The 24,858-nt window shown below is 44.0% G+C and overlaps 1 protein-coding gene across 2 annotated transcripts in view; it reads left to right on the top strand.

Moving 5' to 3' along the window:
- The window catches only part of SUDS3 (SIN3A corepressor complex component SDS3), a 37,959-nt gene extending 20,181 nt beyond the window's left edge, over positions 1 to 17,778 (top strand). Inside the window, exons 10-13 of one of the 2 annotated variants that reach the window (XM_086347994.1) lie at positions 986 to 1,091; positions 11,237 to 11,321; positions 14,328 to 14,413; positions 17,228 to 17,778. In XM_086347994.1, the coding sequence (XP_086204120.1) occupies positions 986 to 1,091; positions 11,237 to 11,321; positions 14,328 to 14,413; positions 17,228 to 17,249 (299 nt within the window). In that variant the 3' untranslated portion in view covers positions 17,250 to 17,778. Of the gene's footprint in view, positions 1 to 985; positions 1,092 to 11,236; positions 11,322 to 14,327; positions 14,516 to 17,227 lie in introns of those variants that run through there. The other variant, XM_086347995.1, reaches the window with a different exon arrangement.
- Positions 17,779 to 24,858: the final 7,080 nt, after the last annotated feature.

The following is a 24,858-nucleotide window of genomic DNA, read 5'->3' as shown; positions in this document are numbered from 1 at the left end:
AACCTTGCTATGTTAAAGGTACCTTTGTCTTTTTCTTAGGATTTATTGTAAAAAAGATATATGATCTTTTCCTATCCTTTGTAGGCATTAGGCATAAGATGTCAGCACAGATCCATTTCTGAAAATGAAATCAGTGCTTCAGTGGTAGTCGCTTGGTAGAGTTCAGCACGAGGCGTCTTATCCGGTGGCTTTTCACAGGCTGGTTCTCCTAAGGGCCTTTCGGGCTACTCCCAGTCCCAACTTACAGAAGAGACAGGCCCAGTGTCTAGGGTGCTTCATTCAGAGCAGCACTCAAGGGTCTTTGCTAGGCTGCAAAATAGAACTCTGGACTGGCAAGGCTTTTTTTTGTTGTTGTTTTTAAACATGGCGATTGCTTACACATCCCTCTATGAGGCGAGTCTTGCTAAAGGAAACAAGATTCTTCCCACTCTAAATAATTCCCTCCTGAAAGCCACCATGGTCTGGAGAGAAGTCCTGAGTGTCTGAAGGCCTGGTGGGGCAGGTTTGTGAGTAAGTGTGTGAATTTAGATGATTTGAACCCATTTTAGTTATCAGCGCTATTAGCTTGATTCGATACATACCCCAATAACCTGCTCTATCTCTTAATAAATATTTCTAGGCATGATTTAATTTTTATAAATTTAAAGATATTTTTCTAGTTCTTGCCCATTGGAGCTTCTGATTGTCAGTGGTGTTTTAGTCCTACTCTCAGTCACCTTGGGCACATCCTTAGCCTGCCTGAGCCTCAGGTTTCAGTTTCTCTTCCGTGGGGAGGTTAATCTTTGCCTTGCCTGCTCACAGAGTTGCTTTGAAGATGTGATGTACAAGAATTTTGTTGAATTTCCATTTATTACAGTGGTAAGAACTTGAGATCATGAGGATCCTTACCCCCTTTTAAATAGCATTTCACTTAAAGCATGTTAGTGGATAGACTCGCATGCTTGTGACACGCGTAGTCATGGGAATATCTCTTTGGTTCCTCCAGCATCCCCATCCTCTCCCGAACACTTGCCCACCACCCCTGCAGAGTCTCCAGCGCAGAGATTTGAAGCTCGGATAGAAGACGGCAAACTGTACTACGATAAAAGATGGTAAGTTCTGTGTGAACATAGGTTATTCATTAGTATCTCAAAAGAACCGTTTGGAAAGAGGGCCAGGGCTGTCTCTAGTTATTATTTCAGAGCATGGCTGCTGCTTAACTAACGGTGGAGGGACATTAAGAAGTGTGTCAAGAGTCTTGGATTGATGCTGCTTGTTAGATCTCTGAAGGCAGTGTTCCCCAAAACATGTTCTTCTGATCATGCTGCTGCCACCATACTAGATCCTGCAGGCTTACATCTTTTGTGGTGCCCCTGTAGACTGGGGTCAGGGTTTATGTGCCCCTCTGCCTCCCCTTAACTGTGGCCTCTGTGTGCTGAAATTAATAGGGGTTCTGTGGAAGAAAAGATTCTGTGGTCAGGTGAGTGTGGGCAGTGGCTGTGTTAACTAAGATCAATGGGTTTCATCATTGTAGCACTCTGGGTCTTCTGATACGCTAATGTACACTGTGAATTTATGAGATGTTACTCAGTACTGTTTATCTGACCAAGGTACCCTTTTACACGGTACCGTTTACACAGGCCGTCCTGGTGGCTCAGTGGTAAAGAATCTGCCTGCCAGTGCAGGAGATGTGGGTTCAATCCCTGGGTTGGGAAGATACCCTGGAGGAGGAAATGGTGACCCATTCTAGTATTCTTGCCTGGGAAGTCCTATGGACAGAGGAGCCTGGTGGGGTCGCAAAGAGTAGGACATGAGTGAGTGACTGAGCATGCGTGCACCCTTTTACACACCACATCCTGCAGCACAAGTGTTCCAGGGAAAGTGCCTGGGAGAGGTGTAGCCTAAAACATTACGAGTTTAGATTGAAGATGGTTTGAAACCTTCAGGCCACCATTGAGGTCATTGGGAAGGAAATAGCAAAACAATATGAAAAACCTTATTCATGCATTTGCTCTTTTTGTAAAGGTTTCCTACTGTTTGCTCTGTGACTGGGCATCTGCTAGGTGTCAAGTCACCTAGACCCTGCCACCTTTTCTTTAAATTCTCAATTCCTCCTTTTATTCATTGCCCACGTGTAGGTATACTGTTGCTCAGGGTAAGTCATGGTGGACACGTTTTCATGCTGCCTTTCTACTTGTTTGTATGGAGAATGTTTCTCTGGGTTATTGTAGGGTCTCTGTAATTGCCATTTATAATGGTTATATAATGTTTTGAGTTTCAGTATTTAAACCAAAATTCAAAAATTAGTTATGATTATTTTGAATGTTTTGAGGTTTCTTTAAAAAAAAAAAAAAGAAGCCCAACATTAAATGTCTGAAGTTGGTAAAAATGCCCAGAGACCTAGTGGTGCCTGAAGTAAATCAGTTCACCCTTGAGGTTACAGTGAGTTAATAACCCAGTAGAGGATGAAGGCTGGATCTGTCTGTGAGCCTGATCTTGGTGACTTCTGCCCCTGTCATTTGATTCTTCGGTGTCCTTCTAAAAGGCCAGTTGTCTTGTTTTCTAGGGTTGCTTATTAGAACACAGCACCACTAGATGGCAGGCCCCGACAACTCAACACATCAAGGGGCAAAATAAGATGAAAAATGTTTCTAATAATGAAAACCAAATAACCTTTAAAGATCAAGCCCACACATAAGAACCATCTTCAAAGATGATGAGATTTATCACTAACATCTTTACGAATCTGTGAGTCCTAAAGCCCTGTGATATTTCAGATGATGTTCATTTTGTCATTGTGTCGCTTTCTGTCTTCCTTCTCCTAAGGCTTAGTCCTCAGATTTACGAGATATGAAAAGGCAGTAAAATAAAATTCTGTTTTTCTAAAGAATCCACAGTGACGGGGGTTTCACAGTGTAGACCGTGGTCAGGTGGGATGTGTCCAATCACCTAAGCATTTGGAAGGAATTTCACTCTTTCTCCCAGTGGCAGCAGAGATCTTTCAAGTGTCTGGAAGCATCTGATAATTTCAGTGACTTTCAGGTTGCTTACTCTGTTGTTAAGTATGATGACTGTTGTTTTCTGCATTCTTTGTGTTCCTCTTCTGTGGCCTTGCCAGTCAGAGTTCACATCACATCTGCTGAGAGAGGGCCCCTCCCTTTCCGCTGGATCTGGAAAGTGTGTTTGCCAGAATCCTGGCTGGTACACTCCCAGTGCAGGACTGGCCTCTCACATCTGACCAGGCTTCTGATGTTTGGCTCTGTGTCCTTGTCAGTTTGGAGGCTCTCATTCTTCCTTCTTTCTCAGTAGTCCTAGCCTGTGGCCGAGAGGTCATCTGAATTGCTTTCTGCTCTTGCCGGTGGCATGAAGTATTTTTATGAAACAGTATTTCTGGCAAAACACATTTCATTGAGTTTTATTTTTTTTATTTTTATTTTTTTAAAACACATTTCATTGAGTTTTAAATGACCTCAGCACAATGAGTGTGATTTGGGCTGCCCATCTTGGCTTGAATGCTTATTTATCAGGCTACGTTTCACTTGGGAAGATGAGCATCTGCCCTTGCCTCTGGGTACACTGCTTTTAAGATATTTTATGTCCTGCTGGAGGTTTTCCTCACATTTTGATTTGTACTAATGACCCTCCTTAGAAAGCACTGTGAAAGTAGCTGAGATTTTAAGGTGACTCACTGATGCTGCCTGTGCCGGTGGACTGTATTTTCTCCCCTCACTTTAAATCTGGGGCTGCTAAAGTGAATCCAGTGAAATCAACCACTTGCACAGGTGGATTTAACCCTCCGGCCTGGCTGTTATTAATAACTGAAAGCAGTGACTCTTTTTTCATTTTTAATTGGAGGATAATTGCTTTACAGTGTTGTGTTGATTTCTGCTGTACAGCACCTTGAATCAGCTATAAGTGTACGTATATCCCCTCCCTCTTGAGCCTCCCACCCACCCCCACCTCCCCAGCAGTGCCTCTTTACAGCTGGAATTGGGACTTCTTGCACTCCTGTGGTTGTAACATGGCATTCGTTTTTGGGGGGAAATAAAACATTAATATCAGGATTCCCAGGAGGATACAAAATTAAATTAATTCTACCCCTTCTCTGCCCCACTTTTTGACCCACCTTCTAAAGAAATTGCTTTCTTCAATAATAGTAGTTGTGGTTCTAGTTCATTGGGTTTAATAGTAGAGGCAAAACTTTAAGGGCTTAATTGTAGAAATTCCCCCAGGTCAGAATTTCCATTAGTAATAGAGTCAATTTGATGTTTGGGGCTTCTTCTCTGAGGCTATTTAAAATATTTTTTCAGCGGAGATGAGTTGTAGCTTATCAAATAAGTTAATTGGTTTAAAAAAAAAAAGGATACATTTTTACTAATTTAACTCAATTTTTGTTGCTTTTTTTTTTAAACATTTTTTGAACATATTTTGAATTTTCTGCTATTTTTAAAATTAGTATTTAGAATTAGCAAGTAAATTTGTGTGGTAAGGTTGCTATATACTTTATGGTTTCTTCTTGGAAACTTACCCCTCCTATCACCCACTATGTATGAGCACTTTAATTTCTGAGGACTTGTTTTTTCCCAGAGAATTTGGGTAATTAGTAGATTTGATATCCAGGGATAATGGTTCCCCAAGACCACTTTGTGACGGAAGAGAACCCCCCAGAGGTCCCAGAGCCTCTGCTTCAGAAGGACTTGGGAGTCAGCTCGTTGGGCAAACAGTGCTGGCCAGCTCTTCTGTGGAGCACACAGTGGGCACAAGAGCATGTGAGCAGTGGTGGGCATTCAAGCCACCAAGGTTCAGTGACCCCAGAGCAGGCAGCTTTGAGAGGTGGCCGGTTATGTTAGTCCTAGACCGCTTCCCAGGCTTACCAGACCAGATTGCATTTACTCCTGATATCTACTTTAAAGCCAGGCTGGTGTGTTGGCATTTGAATGCTGAGTGTATCGGAAGGAAGATACAGTGCATCCCAGGACAGCTGTTCTGACTATCTCCCAGAATTGCCTTTAACAGATATTAAGACATAATTTGTAACATTAAGTTTTCTTCTTACCATTTTTTGGTTATTTTGGTATTTTCCAGTATTGTGGCTTATAAGAAAGTACAGTATACTTTTTAATACAAGTAATGGGGCTTCCCTGGTGGTTCAGACAGTGAAGAGTCTGCCTGCAATGCAAAAGACCCAGGTTTGATACCTGGGTCGGGAAGATCCCCTGGAGAAGGAAATGGCAATCCACTCTAGTATTCTTGCCTGGAGAATTCCGTGGACAGAGGAGCCTGGTGGCCTACAGTCCATGGGGTTGCAAAGAGTCAGATATGACTCAGTGACTAATGCTTTCACACTTTTGTACCTATTTATTCTGAAAAGAAGAAAACCACACAATGAAAGAAATATCATTCTTTTCTGAGGTTTTTATTTTATATTTTGGTGAAATTTTTATATATTTAATAGACATTTTAATATATAAGCTTACCTGTTTTTTTTCTGTGTATATGATACACACATAACACATATTATGTTGTGTTATGTGCCCAGGGACATAATGGATGTAGCCTTTTTCTTGACTTAGCAGTATATTGAGCACATTTCACACTAGTTATGTACTTCTATACCACACCCACCCATGACCTTTCTTTATTAAAGTACTTAGAAAGTAGTATCAGGGTGACTTGAGGCTAGTTGCATGTTGTTTTGTGTTTTTTATCTCTTTAATAACTCATAATCCCCATAGAGTAGCTGTGAATAGTCTCCCGTTCTGTTTTTATTCTAACCATTACTCACAACTTTACCATTTACATGGGATGGTTGGCTTAGATGTGGGAGGGAAACTCAAGTTTGAGTTTTGCCGTGAACCAGTTCACCCTTTGCTTATGTGCTGTGATATTAACATATTTAGAGTTCTGGAGGTCCCCTGACCCAGTTTACCAACTAATCCCTGGCCAAAGGCAACTTTAAAGCTGAGTCTCAACCAGTGTTGCTGTTCTAAATGACTCTATGATTCTATTTCTTTTCATAGTGTTCTCAGGAAATAAATTGACTTGTAAGCTTGAGTTTTCAGCTCTAAGTAGCATGTTAAAGAATGCTTCAGTTCAGTTCAGTCGCTCAGTCATGTCCGACTCTTTGCGACCCCATGAATCACAGCACGCCAGGCCTCCATGTCCGTCACCAACTCCCAGAGTTCACTTAGACTCATGTCCATCGAGTCAGTGATGCCATCCAGCCATCTCATCCTCTGTCGTCCCCTTCTCCTCCTGCCCCCAATCCCTCCCAGCATCACAGTCTTTTCCAATAAGTCAACCCTTCGCATGAGGTGGCCAAAGTACTGGAGTTTCAGCTTTAGCATCATTCCTTCCAAAGAAATCCCACGGCTGATCTCCTTCAGAATGGACTGGTTGGATCTCCTTGCAGTCCAAGGGACTCTCAAGAGTCTTCTCCAACACCACAGTTCAAAAGCATCAATTCTTCGGCACTCAGCTTTCTTCACAGTCCAACTCTCGCATCCATACATGACCACTGGGAAAACCATAGCCTTGACTAGATGGACCTTTGTTGGCAAAGTAATGTCTCTGCTTTTCAATATGCTATCTAGCTTGGTCATAACTTTTCTTCCAAGGAGTAAGCATCTTTTAATTTCATGGCTGCAGTCACCATCTGCAGTGATTTTGGAGTCCCAAAAAATAAAGTCTAACACTGTTTCTACTGTTTCCCCATCTGTTTCCCATGAAGTGATGGGACTGGATGCCATGATCTTCATTTTCTGAATGTTGAGCTTTAAGCCAACTTTTTCACTCTCCACTTTGACTTTCATCAAGAGGCTTTTGAGTTCCTCTTCACTTTCTGCCATAAGGGTGGTGTCATCTGCATATCTGAGGTTATTGATATTTCTCCCGGCAGTCTTGATTCCAGCTTGTGCTTCTTCCAGCCCAGCGTTTCTCATGATGTACTCTGCGTATAAGTTAAATAAACAGGGTGACAATATACAGCCTTGACGAACTCCTTTTCCTATTTGGAACCAGTCTGTTGTTCCATGTCCAGTTCTAACTGTTGCTTCCTGACCTGCATACAGATTTCTCAAGAGGCAGGTCAGGTGGTCTGGTATTCCCATCTCTTTCAGAATTTTCCACAGTTTATTGTGATCCACACAGTCAAAGGCTTTGGCATAGTCAATAAAGCAGAAATAGATATTTTTCTGGAATTCTCTTGCTTTTTCCATAATCCAGCAGATGTTGGCAATTTGATCTCTGGTTCCTCTGCCTTTTCTAAAACCAGCTTGAACATCTGGAAGTTCACGGTTCATGTATTGCTGAAGCCTGGCTTGGAGAATTTTGAGCATTACTTTACTAGCATGTGAGATGAGTGCAATTGTGCGGTAGTTTGAGCATTCTTTGTCATTGCCTTTCTTTGGGATTGGAATGGAAACTGACCTTTTCCAGTCCTGTGGCCACTGCTGAGTTTTCCAAATTTGCTGGCATATTGAGTGCAGCACTTTCACAGCATCATCTTTCAGGATTTGAAATAGCTCAACTGGAATTCGATCACCTCCACTAGCTTTGTTCCTAATGATGCTTTCTAAGGCCCACTTGACTTCACATTCCAGGATGTCTGGCTCTAGGTGAGTGATCACACTATCATGATTATCTGGGTCGTGAAGATCTTTTTTGTGCAGTTCTTCTGTGTATTCTCACCACCTCTTCTTAATATCTTCTGCTTCTGTTAGGTCCATACCATTTCTGTCCTTTATCGAGCCCATCTTTGCATGAAATGTTCCCTTGGTATCTCTAATTTTCTTGAAGAGATCTCTAGTCTTTCCCATTCTGTTGTTTTCCTCTATTTCTTTGCATTGATCGCTGAGGAAGGCTTTCTTATCTCTTCTTGCTATGAACCTTAATTGAAAAAAGCCCATTTGGGCATGAAGTGAAAGTGAAAGTCGCTCAGTTGTGTCCAGCTCTTTGCAACCCCATGGGCTATACAGTCAATGGAATTCTCCAGGCCAGAATACTGGAGTGGGTAGCCATTCCCTTCTCCAGGGGATCGTCCCAACCCAGGGATCAAACCCAGGTCTCCCACACTGCAGGTAGATTCTTTACCAGCTGAGCCACAGGGAAGCCCTTGTAGGCGTGAAGTGCATCCTTAACTGTGATTTCTTTGCGGTGGATTATTTCATTGTACCAGCAAAACAGAGTCTGTCTTCTTCCCCAACAGAAATCGTGGTAAGATGGCGATGCTTTGCTGGGAGATGCATTTTGGTGGAAGCTACATGAGTTGGTGGGTCTGTTAAGTCAACTCTGTGCAGCCAGAATGAATCAAAGGTTACGTTTGACTGGACTGGACTGGCCCAGGCCAGAGTTGCCAGCAGCACCTCTGCTGATGTTTCCAGCTCTGGTCACACAGCAGCTACTCATTCCCCATGTGGCAGCTGTTACTGACTCATTTGTGCTTTGGCCCTGGTTTCCTCACTTTCATCCTTGGCCTTGTCGCTGAACTTGTAAAAGAAAGTGAAGATGGTCCTGCACTACAGGCCAAGGGAATAGATGCAGAGACTGAAAGGGGGAGAGTCTTGTCTTTTCTCCTGGTCAGTTCTCCCAACTGACCAGGGCAAAGTTAGGTACCTTTTGGTCCAAGTCTAATGCTCTGAACTTCGCCTAGTTAGACTTGGCAAGTATGAGTATTTAATAGTCACTGCCACTATATTCAAAGCTCCTGACAGCAGAGACCCTATGGCCTTGTTGGCTGTCTGCCTCCACCCTCTAGGGTGGCCAGTGAAATAGTGAGTGGCTAATGAGTATTTGTTGAATGAGCAGTCAGAACAAGGGCTGAATTTGACCTGTTGTCTTGTTGAAAAAGTCAGGCCAAATTTACTTATTTTCTATGTGTTATCTGAACAAATAGAAAATAATGGAACAGTGTGTTCAAGCCCATCTATTAATTTTGTCCATCCTCCCGTCTCAGTGTTTTAGGGGTGGAGATAGAGAGTGGGAACAGGTTTTACTTGAAAAATTATATTTTACTTTTTGAACTGGGTCAGTTCAGTTCAGTCGCTCAGTCATGTCCAACTCTTTGCCACCCCATGAACCGCAGCACACCAGGCCTCCCTGTCCATCACCAACTCCCGGAGCCTACCCAAACTCATGTCCATTGAGTTGGTGATGCCATCCAACCATCTCATCCTCTGTCGTCCCCTTCTCCTCCTGCCCTCAGTCTTTCCCAGCATCAGGGTGTTATTCAAATGAGTCAGCTCTTCGCATCAGGTGGCCAAAGTACTGGAGTTTCAGCTTCAGCATCAGTCCTTCCAATGAACACCCAGGACTGATCTCCTTTAGCATGGACTGGTTGGATCTCCTTGCAGTGCAAGGGACTCTCGAGAGTCTTCTCCAACACCAAAGCTCAAAAGCATCAATTCTTTGGCGCTCAGCTTTCTTCATAGTCCAACTCTCACATCTATACATGACTACTGGAAAAACCATAGCCTTGACTAGATGGACCTTTATTGGCAAAGTAATATCTCTGCTTTTTAATAAGCTGTCTAGGTTGGTCATAGCTTTCCTTCTAAGGAGTAAGCATCTTTTAATTTCATGGCTGCAATCACCATCTGCAGTGATTTTGGAGCCCCCCAAAATAAAGTCTGACACTGTTTCCACTGTTTCCCCATCTATTTGCCATGAAGTGATGGGACCAGATGCCATGATCTTAGTTTTCTGAATGTTGAGCTTTAAGCCAACTTTTTCACTCTCCTCTTTCAATTTCATCAAGAGGCTCTTTAGTTCTTCTTCACTTTCTACCATAAGGGTGGTGTCATCTGCATACCTGAGCTTATTGATATTTCTCCCGGCAATCTTGATTCCAGCTTGTGCTTCTTCCAGCCCAGCGTTTCTCATGATGTACTCTGCATATAAGTTAAATAAGCAGGGTGACAGTATACAGGCTTGACGTACTCCTTTTCTTATTTGGAACCAGTCTGTTGTTCCATGTCCAGTTCTAACTGTTGCTTCCTGACCTGCATATAGGTTTCTCAAGAGGCAAGTCAGGTGGACAGGTATTCCTATCTCTTTCAGAATTTTCCACAGTTTATTGTGATCCACACGGTCAGAGGCTTTGGCATAGTCAATAAAGCAGAAATAGATATTTTTCTGGAACTCTCTTGGTTTTTTGATGATCCAGCGGATGTTGACAATTTGATCTCTGGTTCCTTTGTGTTTTCTAAAACCAGCTTAAACATCTGGAAGTTCACGGTTCATGTATTGCTGAAGCCTGGCTTGGAGAATTTTGAGCATTACTTTACTAGCATGTGAGATGAGTGCAATTGTGTGGCAGTTTGAATATTCTTTGTCATTGCCTTTCTTTGGGATTGGAATGAAAACTGACTTATTCCAGTCCTGTGGCCACTGCTGAGTTTCCAAATTTGCTGACATATTGAGTGCAGCACATTCACAGCATCATCTTTTGGGATTTGAAATAGCTCAGCTGGAATTCCATCAGCTCCACTAGTGAACTGGGTCACATAGTCTTAAATAAAAAACCAAATACAGAGTTGGTTTTCCAGCCCTTTCTTTGGCCCCCTTTTCCACTCTGCAGTGAGACCAAGAATGTAGATTTTAGACTTAGAAGATTAGGAGATTGTCTAATCCAAGGAATGGAAGCATTGAAATTAAACTTGAAATCCAGGCTGTTCCTCAAATATAAATTAAGACTCCTTTAATTATATTTTTTGTTGTGGTGGTATTTTTTTTCTCCCCTCCTTTTCTTCATTTCTTTATTACTTTCTTAAATTTGTGCCAGTACTTACATACTTAAAATTTTTAAGAGGGTTAAGTGAAAGTGAAGTGAAAGTTGCTCAGTCATGTCTGACTCTTTGCAACCCCATGGACTATACAGTCCATGGAATTCTCCAGCTCAGAATACTAGAGTGAGTAGCCTTTCTCTTCTCCAGGGGATCTTCCCAACCCAGGGATCGAACCCAGGTCTCCCACATTGCAGGTGGATTCTTTACCAGCTGAGCCACAAGGAAAGCCCTTATGTTAAATATTCTTACCAAAAAAAGAAAAAAAAAAGCTACAAAACTATAGTTATAATAAAGAGGATGGGAAAGACTTTGGGAGGAGACAGATGTTTATGACTGGTGGTGATGATTTCATGGGCATGTACTTATTCTCAAACTCACTTATTTGTGTACATTAAATATGTACCACATTTCAGATGTCAATCATATCTCAAAAAGGTGGTTAAAAAAATAAGTGTATGTCTTGTTTCTGGCAGGTACCATAAGAGCCAAGCCATCTATCTGGAATCGAAGGACAACCAGAAACTGAGCTGTGTGATCAGCTCCGTTGGAGCCAATGAAGTAAGGACTGAACTCCCTCACCCTTTAGGAATGCAAAGTGGGACAAACCTGCAATGCAAGCACCACCACGGAAGTGCAGTGGAATCACTGTACCCACTATATTGTATGTGGGTTAGATTCGAAAGGTAGCACTTTCAGGCAGAAATTGCACATATTGCTCTTGAAAATCTCTTTGCATGATTACAGTATATGTGGGTTTGTATATTCCTTGTGATTGTGAACTCCCTACAGAGTAGTTGAGTCAGGCACCACTGAGATAGACTGCACGAAGGAACACAAGGCAAGTCGGTTTGCCGTCTGCACATTGAAATCATGCCACTTTTTAAGGAAACAGTCCACTGAGGATGGGACTTGCCTGTGGAGCCAGCTTGTCTTTGTTGTTCTCTCTCTCGAGCTCTCATGGGTACTCAGATTTGTTTCTCGCTCTGAGGATCTAGCAAGGCACCTGGCACACAGTAAGTGCTCAATAAATGGGTGGTGGTCTCTTCTGACCCACATGCCACTTCTCGCCTGCTGTCTCTCTCATCCTGTATGTCCTGTTGTGCTTCTGAGCAAGGAGATGCTAGGCTCATATCTTCAGGGACTGGTGTCCTCCAGTTACTCTTGTGGGATGGGGGCTGGTTGAAAGTCAGCTCAGAGGGTCTTGAGGCCGAGGACGATGGGACTGGTCTGTGCGTTCTCCTGCTGGCCCTTCATTAGCAGGCTGTCAGCAGTGTGTAACTGGGTATTGTTAGTAGTCAAAAAACAGTTTAAAACTTTAATAGCTGTTTTGGCTTGATCTTTTATCAGTCCACAAATGTCTGTAAAGAAATTGATTTTTATGTGTCTACCCTCCAACTTACTCATGCCAGTGCACAGTAAATCTAATGAAGCTGGATTATAAAATAAAGTAAGCCTATTCTATTCTCCCAGCTTCCTGAATTGAAAATGCCCTCCAGTGTGACTAGTTTGCAGAATGATTGTTTACTTAGTAGTTACGGAGAGCCTACCAGATAAATGAATGTTATTTTTCTGTAGGCTTGGGATCTGTGTGTCATCCCAAGCCAAGTCAGAACAGGGCATCTCAGAAGCCTGCTGTTCCCTGGCAGTAGGCTTTGCAATTTCACAGCAGAGCACATGTGCCTGGCCCTGTGGGCCACTGTACAAGGTGCATGTGGCTTCCTGGTACCTGAACCTAACTTCAGAACCTGTGCTGTGACACCTCAGGACTTTCAGGAAAATAGAAATGCAAGTTAGGTGGGGGGTTTTTTTTTTTTTTTTTTCTTTTGAAGATTGTCTCCCTTTGACAGAGTATCAGCGAGATCTGACAAGGGAACAGTGAGACTGAGACATGTCTCCTGGAGGGGAGAAGCCTCAGTGCATTGGAGCCTTGCAACTCTGGCAATGGGGAAACTTTTCTCAATTCTTAGAAATATTTCAGCTCATTTTTTTAATTTCAAATCCTAAGCAACACTGAAGCTACTTGGCCGCTGCATAATTTGACCGTGGGCAGACTTGGTGCATGGGTCGTGGGTCTGAGCATGTTGGTGACTGCCTGCTTGTTCAGCCCTCCTTGGAGTCAGTTTTCAGTTTAAAATGGTTCTACAAGGTCCTTTAGAAGCTTGGCTTCATGTGAGGTCTTTATGTTTAAACCAGTGTACTTGACTAAAGTCTTTGTCTTGTTAAATAATCACAGTAAGGAAATTGAGATGAAACTGAAAATATTCTATGTGTGTCCCCCCACCCCCCAGTGGGTCAGATGGTAAAGAATCTATCTGCAATGCAATCAGGAAGATCCCCTGGAGAAGGGAATGGCTACCCACTCCAGTATTCTTGCCTGGAAAATTCCATGGACTGAGGAGCCTGGCCGGCTACAGTCTGTAGCGTTACAAGGAGTTAGAAGTGACTGAGCGACTTTTTTGAATAAGCTTTTTTAAAGCCTGAAAAATGAATGGGGGAAAGAGGAGAGAGATCTGTGAACTTGCACTTGCATATATGGTGAGATGCAGATCTTTAAAAGACTTACATTACACTTTTATCTCCATCTGATTGCATGTTAGGTACATGGTTGAGAGAACAGGTGAGAACAAGAGTGAGGCGCTGTGGTTGAGTGAGGAAGAGCAAGGGGCCTTGACGTCGTGTGCCAGGGCTTCCATCAGACAAGTGGACTCAGCCTTGCTCTTCTGTAGCATGGGGATGATGCCAGTACTTCTGATGGTTTTCCTGAGAATGAAGGAGCTCAGCTTGGTCATCACAGTGCCTGGCCCCCAGGAATTCCTCCCTCAGGTTGGGTGGGTGATGGAGGGGTAGCCCTCCTTCCCCTCCCTGTCTGCAGGATGCTGTGTATTGAGTGCCCCTGGCAGCTCTGGCAGGCCCCCGCTGGAAGAGTTCTGTCTCAGTTCTGTGGAAGAATATACGTGCCCTGTCCAGTGCCAGACATCTGATCGCATCTGTGGGAGAATGATACTGTCAGGAGGGAAGGACTGTCTTAAGCTAATTTTGCCTTCTCAGCATCCTAATTGGACTTTCACTCACTCACAGGCATTTTTTGTTGTTAATTTTTCTATCATTTCTTGTTATGACCATTAGCCTTAATTGCCAGGAAACTAGAGTTCTAGAAGGCTGTACCATGAAAGTCCCTTGGGTCAAGGAAAATATTTTCCTATTTGGAAGTTTGTTTATCAATATGTGTGTCTTAATGTTGCTAATGCTGTAATCAAACCAAACAAGAAAGAGTCCTTAAGATGGAGGCAGAAATGAAAAAGAAACTCAGGATCACTGTGCTTTCCATTTTTGTACTCAAAGTTGTAAAAAAGGTGACTGGAAGAAATGAGTTCAAGTGCGGATGCCTGCTGTCTGTAGTGGAGGCCAGAGGTCAAGGAGGTGCCTATGAAGGCCTCTTGGGTTGACAGGATGAGGTTGCCCGCTGTCTGCCGGCACCTAGTTGATGCAGACATCCCTGTGCTCTGAAACATGTGTCCCTCAGTACTGCCTTCTCATCCTGTTCCTTTTCCTTCTCTCCCACAGATCTGGGTGAGGAAGACAAGCGACAGCACCAAGATGAGGATTTACTTGGGCCAGCTTCAGCGTGGGCTCTTTGTGATCCGCCGGAGGTCAGCGGCTTGATGTTCTCCAGTATTCTTCTTCCCTCGACCCTTTTTCTGGAATGGTTTTTGGTTTTGTCTTGTTTTCTTAATAGAAAATTTTTAACTTGGGAATGGCTCCTTGGCCTTGGCAGATGGAGAACACTGTGGTGGATTCTGCAAGGCACTCTCGTGGCCAGCCCCATCCCGCCTTGCATCATTCTTTCCCTGCGCCAACTTCTTCCGGTCGTCCGTCACCCTGAAACTGTTGTACTCTCTGGAGCATTGGGAGTTGGCTTTACCAATTTTTTTTTTTTGCTTATGCTTTGTCTTTTTTTTTTTTTCTCTTTTAAAGCCTCCTCTGAAGAGACAGCTCTCTCTATTATCTGTAGGTCTTTCTTCCATGGCGAGGAGCAGGAAGGGGTACCCTCTGCAATGCGTTTTCACCTTTTGAATCCAATCAGTGGATCACATAGGTCCCTTCCTTGTCGAGCGCAGTTCGCTGCTTCCCCAGAAGCTTGGGGCAGAGGTCCTAGCAGAAGAAGAGTCATTCTCCGGACTCTAAGCCTTCTTGGAGAAACGAATGTCTTGTGTTACGTCTGGTGTGTTCCATCCATTCCACCGGCTGAAAGACAGAAAAGTTTGCATGAGAGACAACGTGCACTGCAGTAAACAGAGCTGGGGCAGGGAGAGTGTTTCATATTCATAAAGTGCTGAAGGTACTGATTTCAAATGTTGTTTAGACAAGTGGTTTGTTCACACAGATTTATTCTAGCTCAGTCTGGAACACGAAGTGATCATTTCAGAAATGTTAGTGTGTAGTTCACTGCTGTCTCCTGCTCCCAAGTAGATGAGGTGGTCCCTGCTGCCAGCTGATGATCTGGGTTGTCTGTGGTCTGTGGGGAAGTGAGGTGGATGGTGGAGTCATCAGTGATCTGTACACTTTAACTCAGATCGCACTCTTGTTGCTGATGCCTGTGTTTCACCTTGGCCCTTCCAAACCCATGAAACCTTGTCAGCTCCCAGGAGCTCTGGCCCAGGTTGGAGACAAAGAAGGCTGTGACCACCATTAAACCCACTCTCTCCCTAAATGAATCCGGATGAAACAGCCTGCCCTGCTCACGTTCCTTCGCTCTCCAGATTGGACAGATGACTTACTGGCTGATTGTTTGCTTTAATATTCTTGTTGCCATCTTAAGATGTTAAAGTATTTGGGTCAAGTGTTAGCATCTCTGAGCAATCAGTAGACGTTATGTGTCCTAGGAAACCTTTGTAAGCAATTCCCTTGGTCTCAAGTGATTGTCTTCGTATTATCTCTTGATACACATGTCCCAAAGTAGGTTGTGGAGCTACTTGTGAGGACAAGTAGATTATCTTCTCCAGAGTCCTGGCTTCAACAGAGACCAAACCTTAGTGACCCAGAGTAAAGGCTTGTACAGGTACATTTGAGTTTTAATTTATAATCCAGTTTTTCTCTCATTTTCTTCTGGTGTTGGAGTCTCATTTAGAAAACAGGATAAATGACGTCATTTATCAGAAGTTGCCCGGGCGTTCTGAGTTTCTTTACTGCCTTCCAGCCTCCCACGGTGATGATTTTTACAATAGTGAACCGGATCTGCACTAAACAGGGCCTTCACCTTTTATTTTTTCTTGGCAGCCTTTGCTGTAAGGGCAGCCCTCTCTTGGCTGAATTTTCGCTGTGGTGTGTGTCACCTCCCATAATATCAGGGAGCTCTTTGTTATCCCCTTGCACACTGTGCTGGAAATTTATTTAGATGTATTTTGTGTGTGTTGCCATCAAAGATGGTTTAAAAAAAATTTTTTTTTTTTTTTAATGATTGTCTTATCTTCCTACCACTGCTCTAGAGTTTCTTTGGGGGAGTGGTGGTGGTAAGAATTGTATTGATAACAACTTTTCAGCATTGAAGCAGCAGCAACTCGCCTTGTTTTCTGGCCTTGCCTGGTGGTTCCTTTGTGCTTTCATGAAAAGAATAGTGATTTGAAGACCAGGCACTTTAGCCTTTTCTCTTCTGTAAATTTGGAGAATGTTTGAGGCCACGCTTCAGCGTGGACTCTGCCACACCACTACCTTCTCAGTATCCTCACAGCCCTTCACAGTCATGATGTGGTGAGAATGGGGGAGACCATGTGGTCCACTTGCGATATGGCACAGTAAATTATATTCCTGATCCTGGTATATTTGCTTTTTATTGAGTCACTCCAGAGGTGAAGAGTCAGCAGTTCTGCCCCTCAGTTAGACCCCTGTGGTTGGTGACCAGGGAGGGAAGAGCCCCCTTGTTAGGAGATAGAGGTGCTTTTATGATGGGCCAAGTCAAACAAGACAAGGAAAAAACAGATTCTGAGCTTCCTAGAATAAGAGGGGCCTGGCTTTAACCCAGGTGGTTATTGTTCTTCCAAAAGGCCTTTATCTCGTCAGGGCATGAGATAAATTCCCAGATTCAAACTATTTCCTGAAAGTGGTACTTGGATAAAGTTTGGTCCAGACAATTCCAATCAATAACCTATACATATGTTAATCTGATCAAGAACCTGTATGTATGTTATTCAAGAAGCTGTATGTGTGTGATCCTGATCAAGAACCTGTCCACGTGTTTCGTTCGAGGCATCAGCCTCAAGTGTTGCCCGCAGTGTTTGCTGCGGGTGTGCCCTAATATTTATTTTACCTCCACCTAGGAGTTGTGTCTCCCTCTCTAAGCCGGTGTCCTCTTGAACAGTTTCCAGATTTCTGCAGCCATACCAAAGCCAGGATATTTTCCTTGATTTGGATACCAGTATTTATAGAAGTCTAACTAACTACCTAACTTTAAGTTTTTTTTTTTAAAGAAATTCTAACTGGGGCCAGTAGAAGATCCCAGAAGCTGATCTGCAAATCAAGCTACTTGTATTGGTGTGTGAGACCCTATGTTTAGGATTGGGTGACTTTTCTAAGAGAAATACAGGGGGTGGGATGGAATGGGTTTGGTTGCAATGTTGTTTTTTTTTTTTTTTAACCTAACTTGACTGGCTGGGGGGAGGGGAGGGGGATCCTATTTTTTACAATATTTTTGTTTTTTATTTTCTATTACCATTTCCTTTTACCCTTGAATTTCTACTAAAATTCCTCCTGATAAAAAAATCTTGTTTCTAATCTGGGAATTTGAAATCTCGGTACTTAATGTTACACCGTTTTTTCCAAAGAGTTTAAAACACTTTAATACCAGAACATGGCAAAAAATAATAACAACATACAGCCATTTCAAGCAGTTGGTGGGCTTTTTTTTTTTATACAATAACATCATTAACTGGTACATTAAATGTTCTGAGAGGTGAATGTAACAAGTAGAGGGTTTTATTTTTTTTCTTTAAATGACAATAAACTTTCAAAGAGAAAACCAGCATGTAATCTGTGTGACATCCATTGATTGCCTAAATGATTAAAATTTATTTTAGGTTTTCCCTTCAGTGGTCATGGAGGAAGGAAGTTGGAGAAGAGGGAGGGACTTCCTAGACATTTAGCTTGCTGTGAAGAGTGAGATATGTGTGATGTCCAAGATGAACTCCCAGGTCTGTAAAGAGCCAGTCTATGGTTGTCAACCCTTAAGTGTAGCCAGCTAAGCTGTCTTCTGGTCAGAAAGGATAGAAGAACGTGATTAAAAATGAAGTAAATACGGTTGACCTAAGGTAGGAAAGGCCTTAAGGTAAACTGGTCTGATGAAGAGGATGCTGTTCATTGAGAACTCAAGAGCAGTACTTGCCAGTCTCACCAAAAAACATGGTGTTTCCACAGCTCCCCCGGGGGGGTGAAGTGGTGAGGCCACTTTCTGCCCCTGGGGGCCAACGACATCTTGTGCTCACAGCCCAGTTGTGCTTGTAACACCCATTGGGAAGGGCTGCTCCACACTCTGGATAATGGAGAAGGGCAGTCACAATCTGCATAATTCTTTATTGTTATTGTAACAACTCACTGGAAATGAGTTATTTATTGTTATTCATACAACTCATTGGAAATGACCCCGATGTTGGGAAAGATTGAAGGCTGAAGGAGAAGGGGGCACCAGAGGAAGAGATGGTTAGATAGCATCACCGACTCAATGGACATGAATTGGAACTCCAAGTGATAGTAGAGCACAGAGAAACCTGACGTGCTGCAGTCCATGGGGATGCAGAGTCAGACATGACTTAGCAACTGAACCACCACAACAGTCATATAGAAAAGTGCACAAATCTTAATTGTACAAGTTTTCTCAGTGTGAGTACGTACGTGTAACCAGCATCTAGACCGAGAGACAGCGTCCATGAGCTCCATAGACCTTCAGTTATCATTCCTTGCCCCGGTAACTGCTTGCCTGACAAGTTTCCTCTGTTCTAATCACCTTAGCCTTCAAGCTTTTCAAGTCTGTGGGTCCTTCCATAGTTGTAGAAGAGCCAAGTTTCTGGTGTAGGCTAGGGGCTGTGGATCGGGGATATGAGAGCTGGCAGCAGAGGGTGTGGTTCAGACTTAGGTCAATGAGCTCACTCCTATTTGTTACCAAGGCAAATGTGGCTTGCCCTTGATGTTAGTATCTGCCTTTTAGCTGAGTACTCTATATATCAGGCTCTAGACTAAACCCTCTGTAGGAGGTGTTTTCTCACTTAATTGTGGCAGTAATCTGTTGAAGAGTACTGATACAAAATCAGTCCAAGGCTTCTTGGAAACCCAGAGATCAGCACCATGCCTGGTAAGTGCTCCGTGAATGGTAGCTGTCGAGCAGCGTTAGTGTAAAATGATGGGTAGAGTGAGGCAGACCCGGCGCTGTGCCCTTCACCTGCATCCTCTCGTTGAAGCCTTGTAACAGTCTTGGAGGGAGCACATCATTGTTATCACCAGTTTATGGAGGAGGAAGCAGGTTCCATTAGTCACAGAAAATGGTTCAGTAACTTCTCCAAGGTCACATACTGAGGGGCTGAGTCCAGATCTTTTGGATTCTAAGCCAGCTTTCCTACCTACTACCTTTTGCTGTCCTTTCCCGACCTCTTCTGTTAAAATCAGATTCAGCATTCTCACCTTTCTCCTTCAGTGCTTCCCTAGCTGTTTGCTTTTATCTGCTCTCATCTCTTGGACACACATCCAGAGAAAATTTTAGAGGTGAAAACACTTGGTCGGACCTTTCACCTTGCCAGATGACTCTGGCACTCTCCCTTGGTAGGAGAGCAGCTCCCGAGAGCTGAACTCCTGGCCAGGAGGTTGCCTGCCTTTGAAAAGGCATGAGTGTGCCAGTTCTGCAAGAGAAGGAACCGTTGAGAACACAAAAGAGTCTTCCATTTGAATGGAGCTGACTTGGTCTCATGAGCAGTGAGAGCAAGGCTTCAGAGGCAAACACGGATCTGGTTTTCCAACCCACTTTCTTCTTGCCTTTCCTGTGTATAAAGTGAGGAGGAGGGTTAGGAGCCATTGACCTGGTTCTAAAATGTGGGCAGAGAGCTAAATATCTGACATGGTGCTGTACTCTGCATGTTGCATCCTGTGGAGTCACCAGCTGGAAGAGAGAGCCGCAGGGTTCCACATTACTTGCTGCAAGCTCAGCACCCACCAGCAACCTGGGCAGAAGCAGGAACAGAACGAATTTCTGGTGTCTCACTAGTGTTAGAGACTCCCCAAGCCCCATTTTTGGGTAAGTACTTTCCCAGCAAGGCGCACTGGGACTTCCTTGGAAGTCCAGTGGTTAAGACACTGCACTTCATTGCAGGGGGTGTGGGTTTGATCCCTGGTTAGGGAACTAAGATTCTGTGAGCTGCATGGCTTGGCCAAAAAACCAAAAAAGCACTAGATGGAATGAACTAGAAATACGGCACCACCAGCTCACCCTATTGGACGTAATTGCATGGCCAGAAATACGTTAGCCATAGCAACTTTTTTCATGCTAACTGGAATTGATATTTTTGTGAATAGGTGTGATTATTAAGACAAAGAGATATGTATGTTTAGGAGGCTCCCCAGGGGAGTGAGATAGATAAGACACAGCATAGGTACCTAGGTGCTTAATCCCTTTAACCCATTTTCTCTAATTTGTGTCTGCTCAATTCCCTGAAAGATAGAGATCTATAAGATGGCAGAATTTGCTTAACAGATTGGGGAAGACCAGTAATCAAAATGGTAAAGCTTCTCTCCCCTGTTTCCCAGGAGCTGGAGACTCAGCAGTCTGGGTTCTGGTTTTCTGTAGGCCGATGCTCGGATCTGTTGGCATCAGTGCTCCCTTTGCCAGTGGTGTAGATGGGCCAGGGTAAAAGCAGGAGTGTTCCAGAGCCAGCCAGGAGAGAACAAGCAGGTGCTGGGGTGGTGGGGGGCGGGGGGTGGGGGGGGGGCGGAATGCGGCGTGCAGCCCTAGGAATCCAGGCAAGGCCCTGCCGACAGTCAAGAATCACTTACTTCACCATCAAGTGTTTACAGAGATGCAGTGTGGCAGAGCAAAGCTTAGAAATCAGCCTTTGAATCCGGCTTTGCTGCTTAACTAGCCGTGTGACCTTGGGCAATGTAATCCCTCTGAACCTCAGTTCCCTCATCTGTTAAATAATAATATCTACCTTGGAGGGTGATTTTGAGGATTCTAATAATACTAACACATCTACTGCTTACTGTGTGCTAGGCATTTTACATATATTAACTAATTGAATCCTTATAATCCTAGGAGGTAGGTAGTCTTATAATCCTTATTATGTAGTTGAGGAAATGGAGAATCAGCTTAGGTAACTTGCACAAGGTCACACTGCTTGTATGTAGTGAGTGAGCCAGGATGCCAAGGCCAGGTGGTCTCTCCTGAGTCCCTGCCCTTGTCCATGGTGGTGTCCATAACACAGGGCTGAACAGGGAGTGCCCAGTCTACGGAGTCTGTCCCTTCCATTGTCATCCTATGGTCATCTGTCTGCCGTCCTTAAGTGTCAGTCTGAGAGCCGAATTCTAAGAGACCAGAGTGACTCCTGGGAAGCTTACTGGTTGAGTGTCAATAGACATTGAAGATAAAGATGTTGGCTTAGGAAATCATGCTAAAAATCAGCTACAAATGGGTTGTGAATACCCACTCTGTTGGGTTGAGAAGGATTCTGTGGCCCAAGTTTAGGTGGAGTGCGAAAGAGTAGTGGGCAAGGGGAGCCTGTTATTTGCCATCCCTGAGTTAGACCCCTTCCTTCATCTTGAAGCTGAAAGCATCTGAGGCCCAGGGATGATAACAATTTGCCTGAGAGTCACATGGCTAGCTCTGGGCAATGCATGGCTAGAACACAATTGGGCCAGTCATTTGAATTACTTGTGTCAGACTCTGTGCTGGGAAGCCTGGTGGAGAGTCCACTTTATGACCTGGCTAATTTGTTGCCTCAGTGGATTCATTTTTGCCTTTGTGTCTGCAGTAGAGGTGATGGGGGTCCTGGGTTTGTCATCCTGGTTTGGCCACTCATTGACCTTGGGACATTTGCATAACATCTGTGTGCTTCAGTGTTAGGCACTCACCCCAGCGTGCCTGGGACTTTTCTGGGTTTTGCACTGAAAATCTTACATCCCAGGAACCCCCTCAGATCCTGGCAAACCAGGACAGCTGGTCATTTTAAGTTTTCTCCTTTGTGAAATGGTGAGAATTGCCCCTTTTCCATGGAGTTGTTTTGAGGATTAGCTGATTTATTTGGGGTAAAGCACTTAGAAGTAGTAAGTGCTTATTTAGGATGTAGTAAGATCTCAGTACCTGTTGGTTGTTTCTTGCTCTTATTATTATGAGAGCTGACGTGTCTCTGCCACAGAATGGTTTCCTGGAGAGCCTCACTCTCATCCCAGACAAGATTGGGAACCTACCTACAGTCATCTGGTCACCTGTACCCAGTTGCTTGGGATGTTTTTTCTTCTTGAAACAGTCCATAATTAGAGACTGTGATAGTCATTGCATTCAATTCACATGATATTTATGCCACATCTATTTTATGTTATGTAGTAGATGAGGCTCTTTTTGAGGATTTAGAGATAAAAGCATAGTTCCATGGTTGTCAGTAATTCTGGTTCAGTATAATAGATGTGGAGGAAGTGGGACTGGAATGTGGGTGATTGAGAAAATAATAGCAGCTGACATTTATTGAGCAAAGGGTTTAGCCTTTGTGTACATTATCATTTATTATTGATTGTAACCCTATGAGGTTGTGACTACAGATCTACATTTCACAGATTAGAAAGCTAAGGTTTCTAGAGGTGAAGAACTTGCCTCAAGTTCAACCAAACTCAATTCCAAAGCAGGTCTTGCTGACCCAGAGTCTGTATTCTTATTAGCCATGGAGCACTTTATAATTTCTCCTGAAAGAAAATAAAATTTGAGCTTGGCCTGAAAGCTGGGCCAGTCTCGAGCAGTGTCTGTGGCGGGGAACGGGAAATCACATGGAGGAGATAGCTGGAGTGAAAGCACGAGGTGGGAGAGTGGGGGCCGTGCTGAAAAAGTCAGAGAAGTGTGTGTTCAGCCATCAGCCTGCATGACTGTGCTTTGAACTTCAAAGCCAGTTTGCTCCCCAGCCCCGTATCTTTTTGTCCTTCCATACCTTCTGGGGCTCACCTTCTGTAGTTCCCCGCCTCGCTCCTTTTCTCGCTCTCCTCGGCCCACCATGTCCCCCGCCCTCCTCGCCTTTTATATTGCCAGTGCAGCGGCTCGTGGCGGTCCTGCAGTGACGCTTTCCAATTTCACACTTACATGCTCCTGAAAGTATTCGTAAACTAACTCGTATGTAAAACCAATAAAGGGCAACAGCACACATCCCTGTTAGACAGTAATTCTGTTTGACTCCCTTTTCTTCTGCTTTGATCCCGCTTCTTCCCACAAGCATGGTGCACTGCCCTTACCAGAAGGAGGAGCTTTCAGAAGTCCAAGTGTGGGAGAACCCTGGAAGCATACGAGGACTAGGAAGGAATAAGGGCTTGTGTTAATTGAGCACTTACTCTGTGCCCAGGCGAGTGCTAAGAACTTTTCCATACATCATCTTATCTAATGCACTCAGCAAGCATGAGAGATATGTCTTAATGATTCCCTAAGTTTCTAGAAGGGGGCTTCCCTGGTGGCTTAGTGGTAAAGAATCTGCCTACAGTGCGGCAGACACAGGTTTGATCCCCTGGAGAAGGAAATGGCAATCCACTCCAGTATTGTTTTTTTTTTTATTAATTTGTTTTTGGTTGTGCTGGGTCTTCGTAGCTGCTCAGGCTTTCTCTAGTTGTGGTGAGCAGGGCTAACCTCTAGTACGGGTGCAGAGGCTTCTCACTGCGGTGGCTTCTCTTGTTGTGGAGCACAGGTTCTAGGCATGCACAAGCTTCCGTGGTTGTAGCATGTGGGCTCAGTAGTTGTGGCTCCTGGGCTTAGTTGCTCTGCGGCATGTGGAATCTTCCCGGATCAGGGATCAAACCCTTGTCTCCTGGATTCTTTACCACTGAGTCACCAAAGAAGCCCCCATTCCAGTGTTCTTGCCTGGGAAATCTCATGGACAGAGGAGTCTGGCAGGCTACAGTCCATGGGGTTGCAAAAGAGTTGGACACAACTTAGCAACTAAACAACAGTTTTCCAGATGAAGAAATGGAGGCTCAGAGGAGTAAAAATGTGTTCACCTCTGCATCCCCTTCATGTGTCTCCTTTCCCCACTGGTTTCTCCTGTCCCTAACAGACTGGCCAGGTCCAGAGAATGCTGAGATATCACTGGAGTCAACCCCTTCCATTTTCACACCTGGTAAGCCACCTCCGAAGTTCACTGTGAGGATTAAATGAGGTCATGGAAAGCAAGCAGCCAGAACAATGGCCCTCATGCTTGAAACAAGCCTTTAGGTTGCTCTCCGCACTTCAGAGAATGTATCCCACATCGCTCACTGCCCCTGTTAGAGACCGTTGTTATCTTAGTTGTCATCTTTCCTACCTGCTTGTGTCCCATCATGACTTGAGGCTAAACTCACTGCTCCCTTGCCCACAGTAAGCCAACAGAAACCACTAGCGACAGGGCTTGAAATTCAAGACCAAGCAGGTGTCCAGGCCTCTCCTCTTCACCATATTAACGCCTCTCTAGAGAATAGTTTGAACCACTACCCCTCTGGTTGTGCTGAGAAACCTAATGGACTGTGAGCCAGTGAAGAAAGGGCCTGGATCAAGGAACTTTGTTTTTCCTCCAAATTCCCAGGGACTGGTATACAGTAGGCACACATTAAATGCTTATTGAACAAATCGATAGGTGACTGTTGCCTGATTTCTGATTGCAGCTTATTAATCTCTCTCTAAGATCAAAGTAATGCACATGCAGTTTAGAAAGTCAAAGGATTTTATCAAGTGGCCACAAAATACAGTAGTCCTCTGTTTTCTCCTTCATTTCCCCTCCCAGAATCAACTACCTCACCTCCTTAAGCTGATTATTTTGGTATTTAACTTCTATATCTCCTTGTTACTAATGCTGGACATATCCATCCTAGGCATTCTCTATTAAATTCCTCCTGTGGAAGCCAT

The sequence above is a fragment of the Bos grunniens genome, chromosome 17, assembly GCF_055505025.1.
Source record: "Bos grunniens cultivar Pamir isolate PY7600 chromosome 17, Bosgru_T2T1.0, whole genome shotgun sequence".
NCBI lineage: Eukaryota > Metazoa > Chordata > Mammalia > Artiodactyla > Bovidae > Bos > Bos grunniens.
This window is presented reverse-complemented; position numbering and strand designations above follow the sequence as displayed.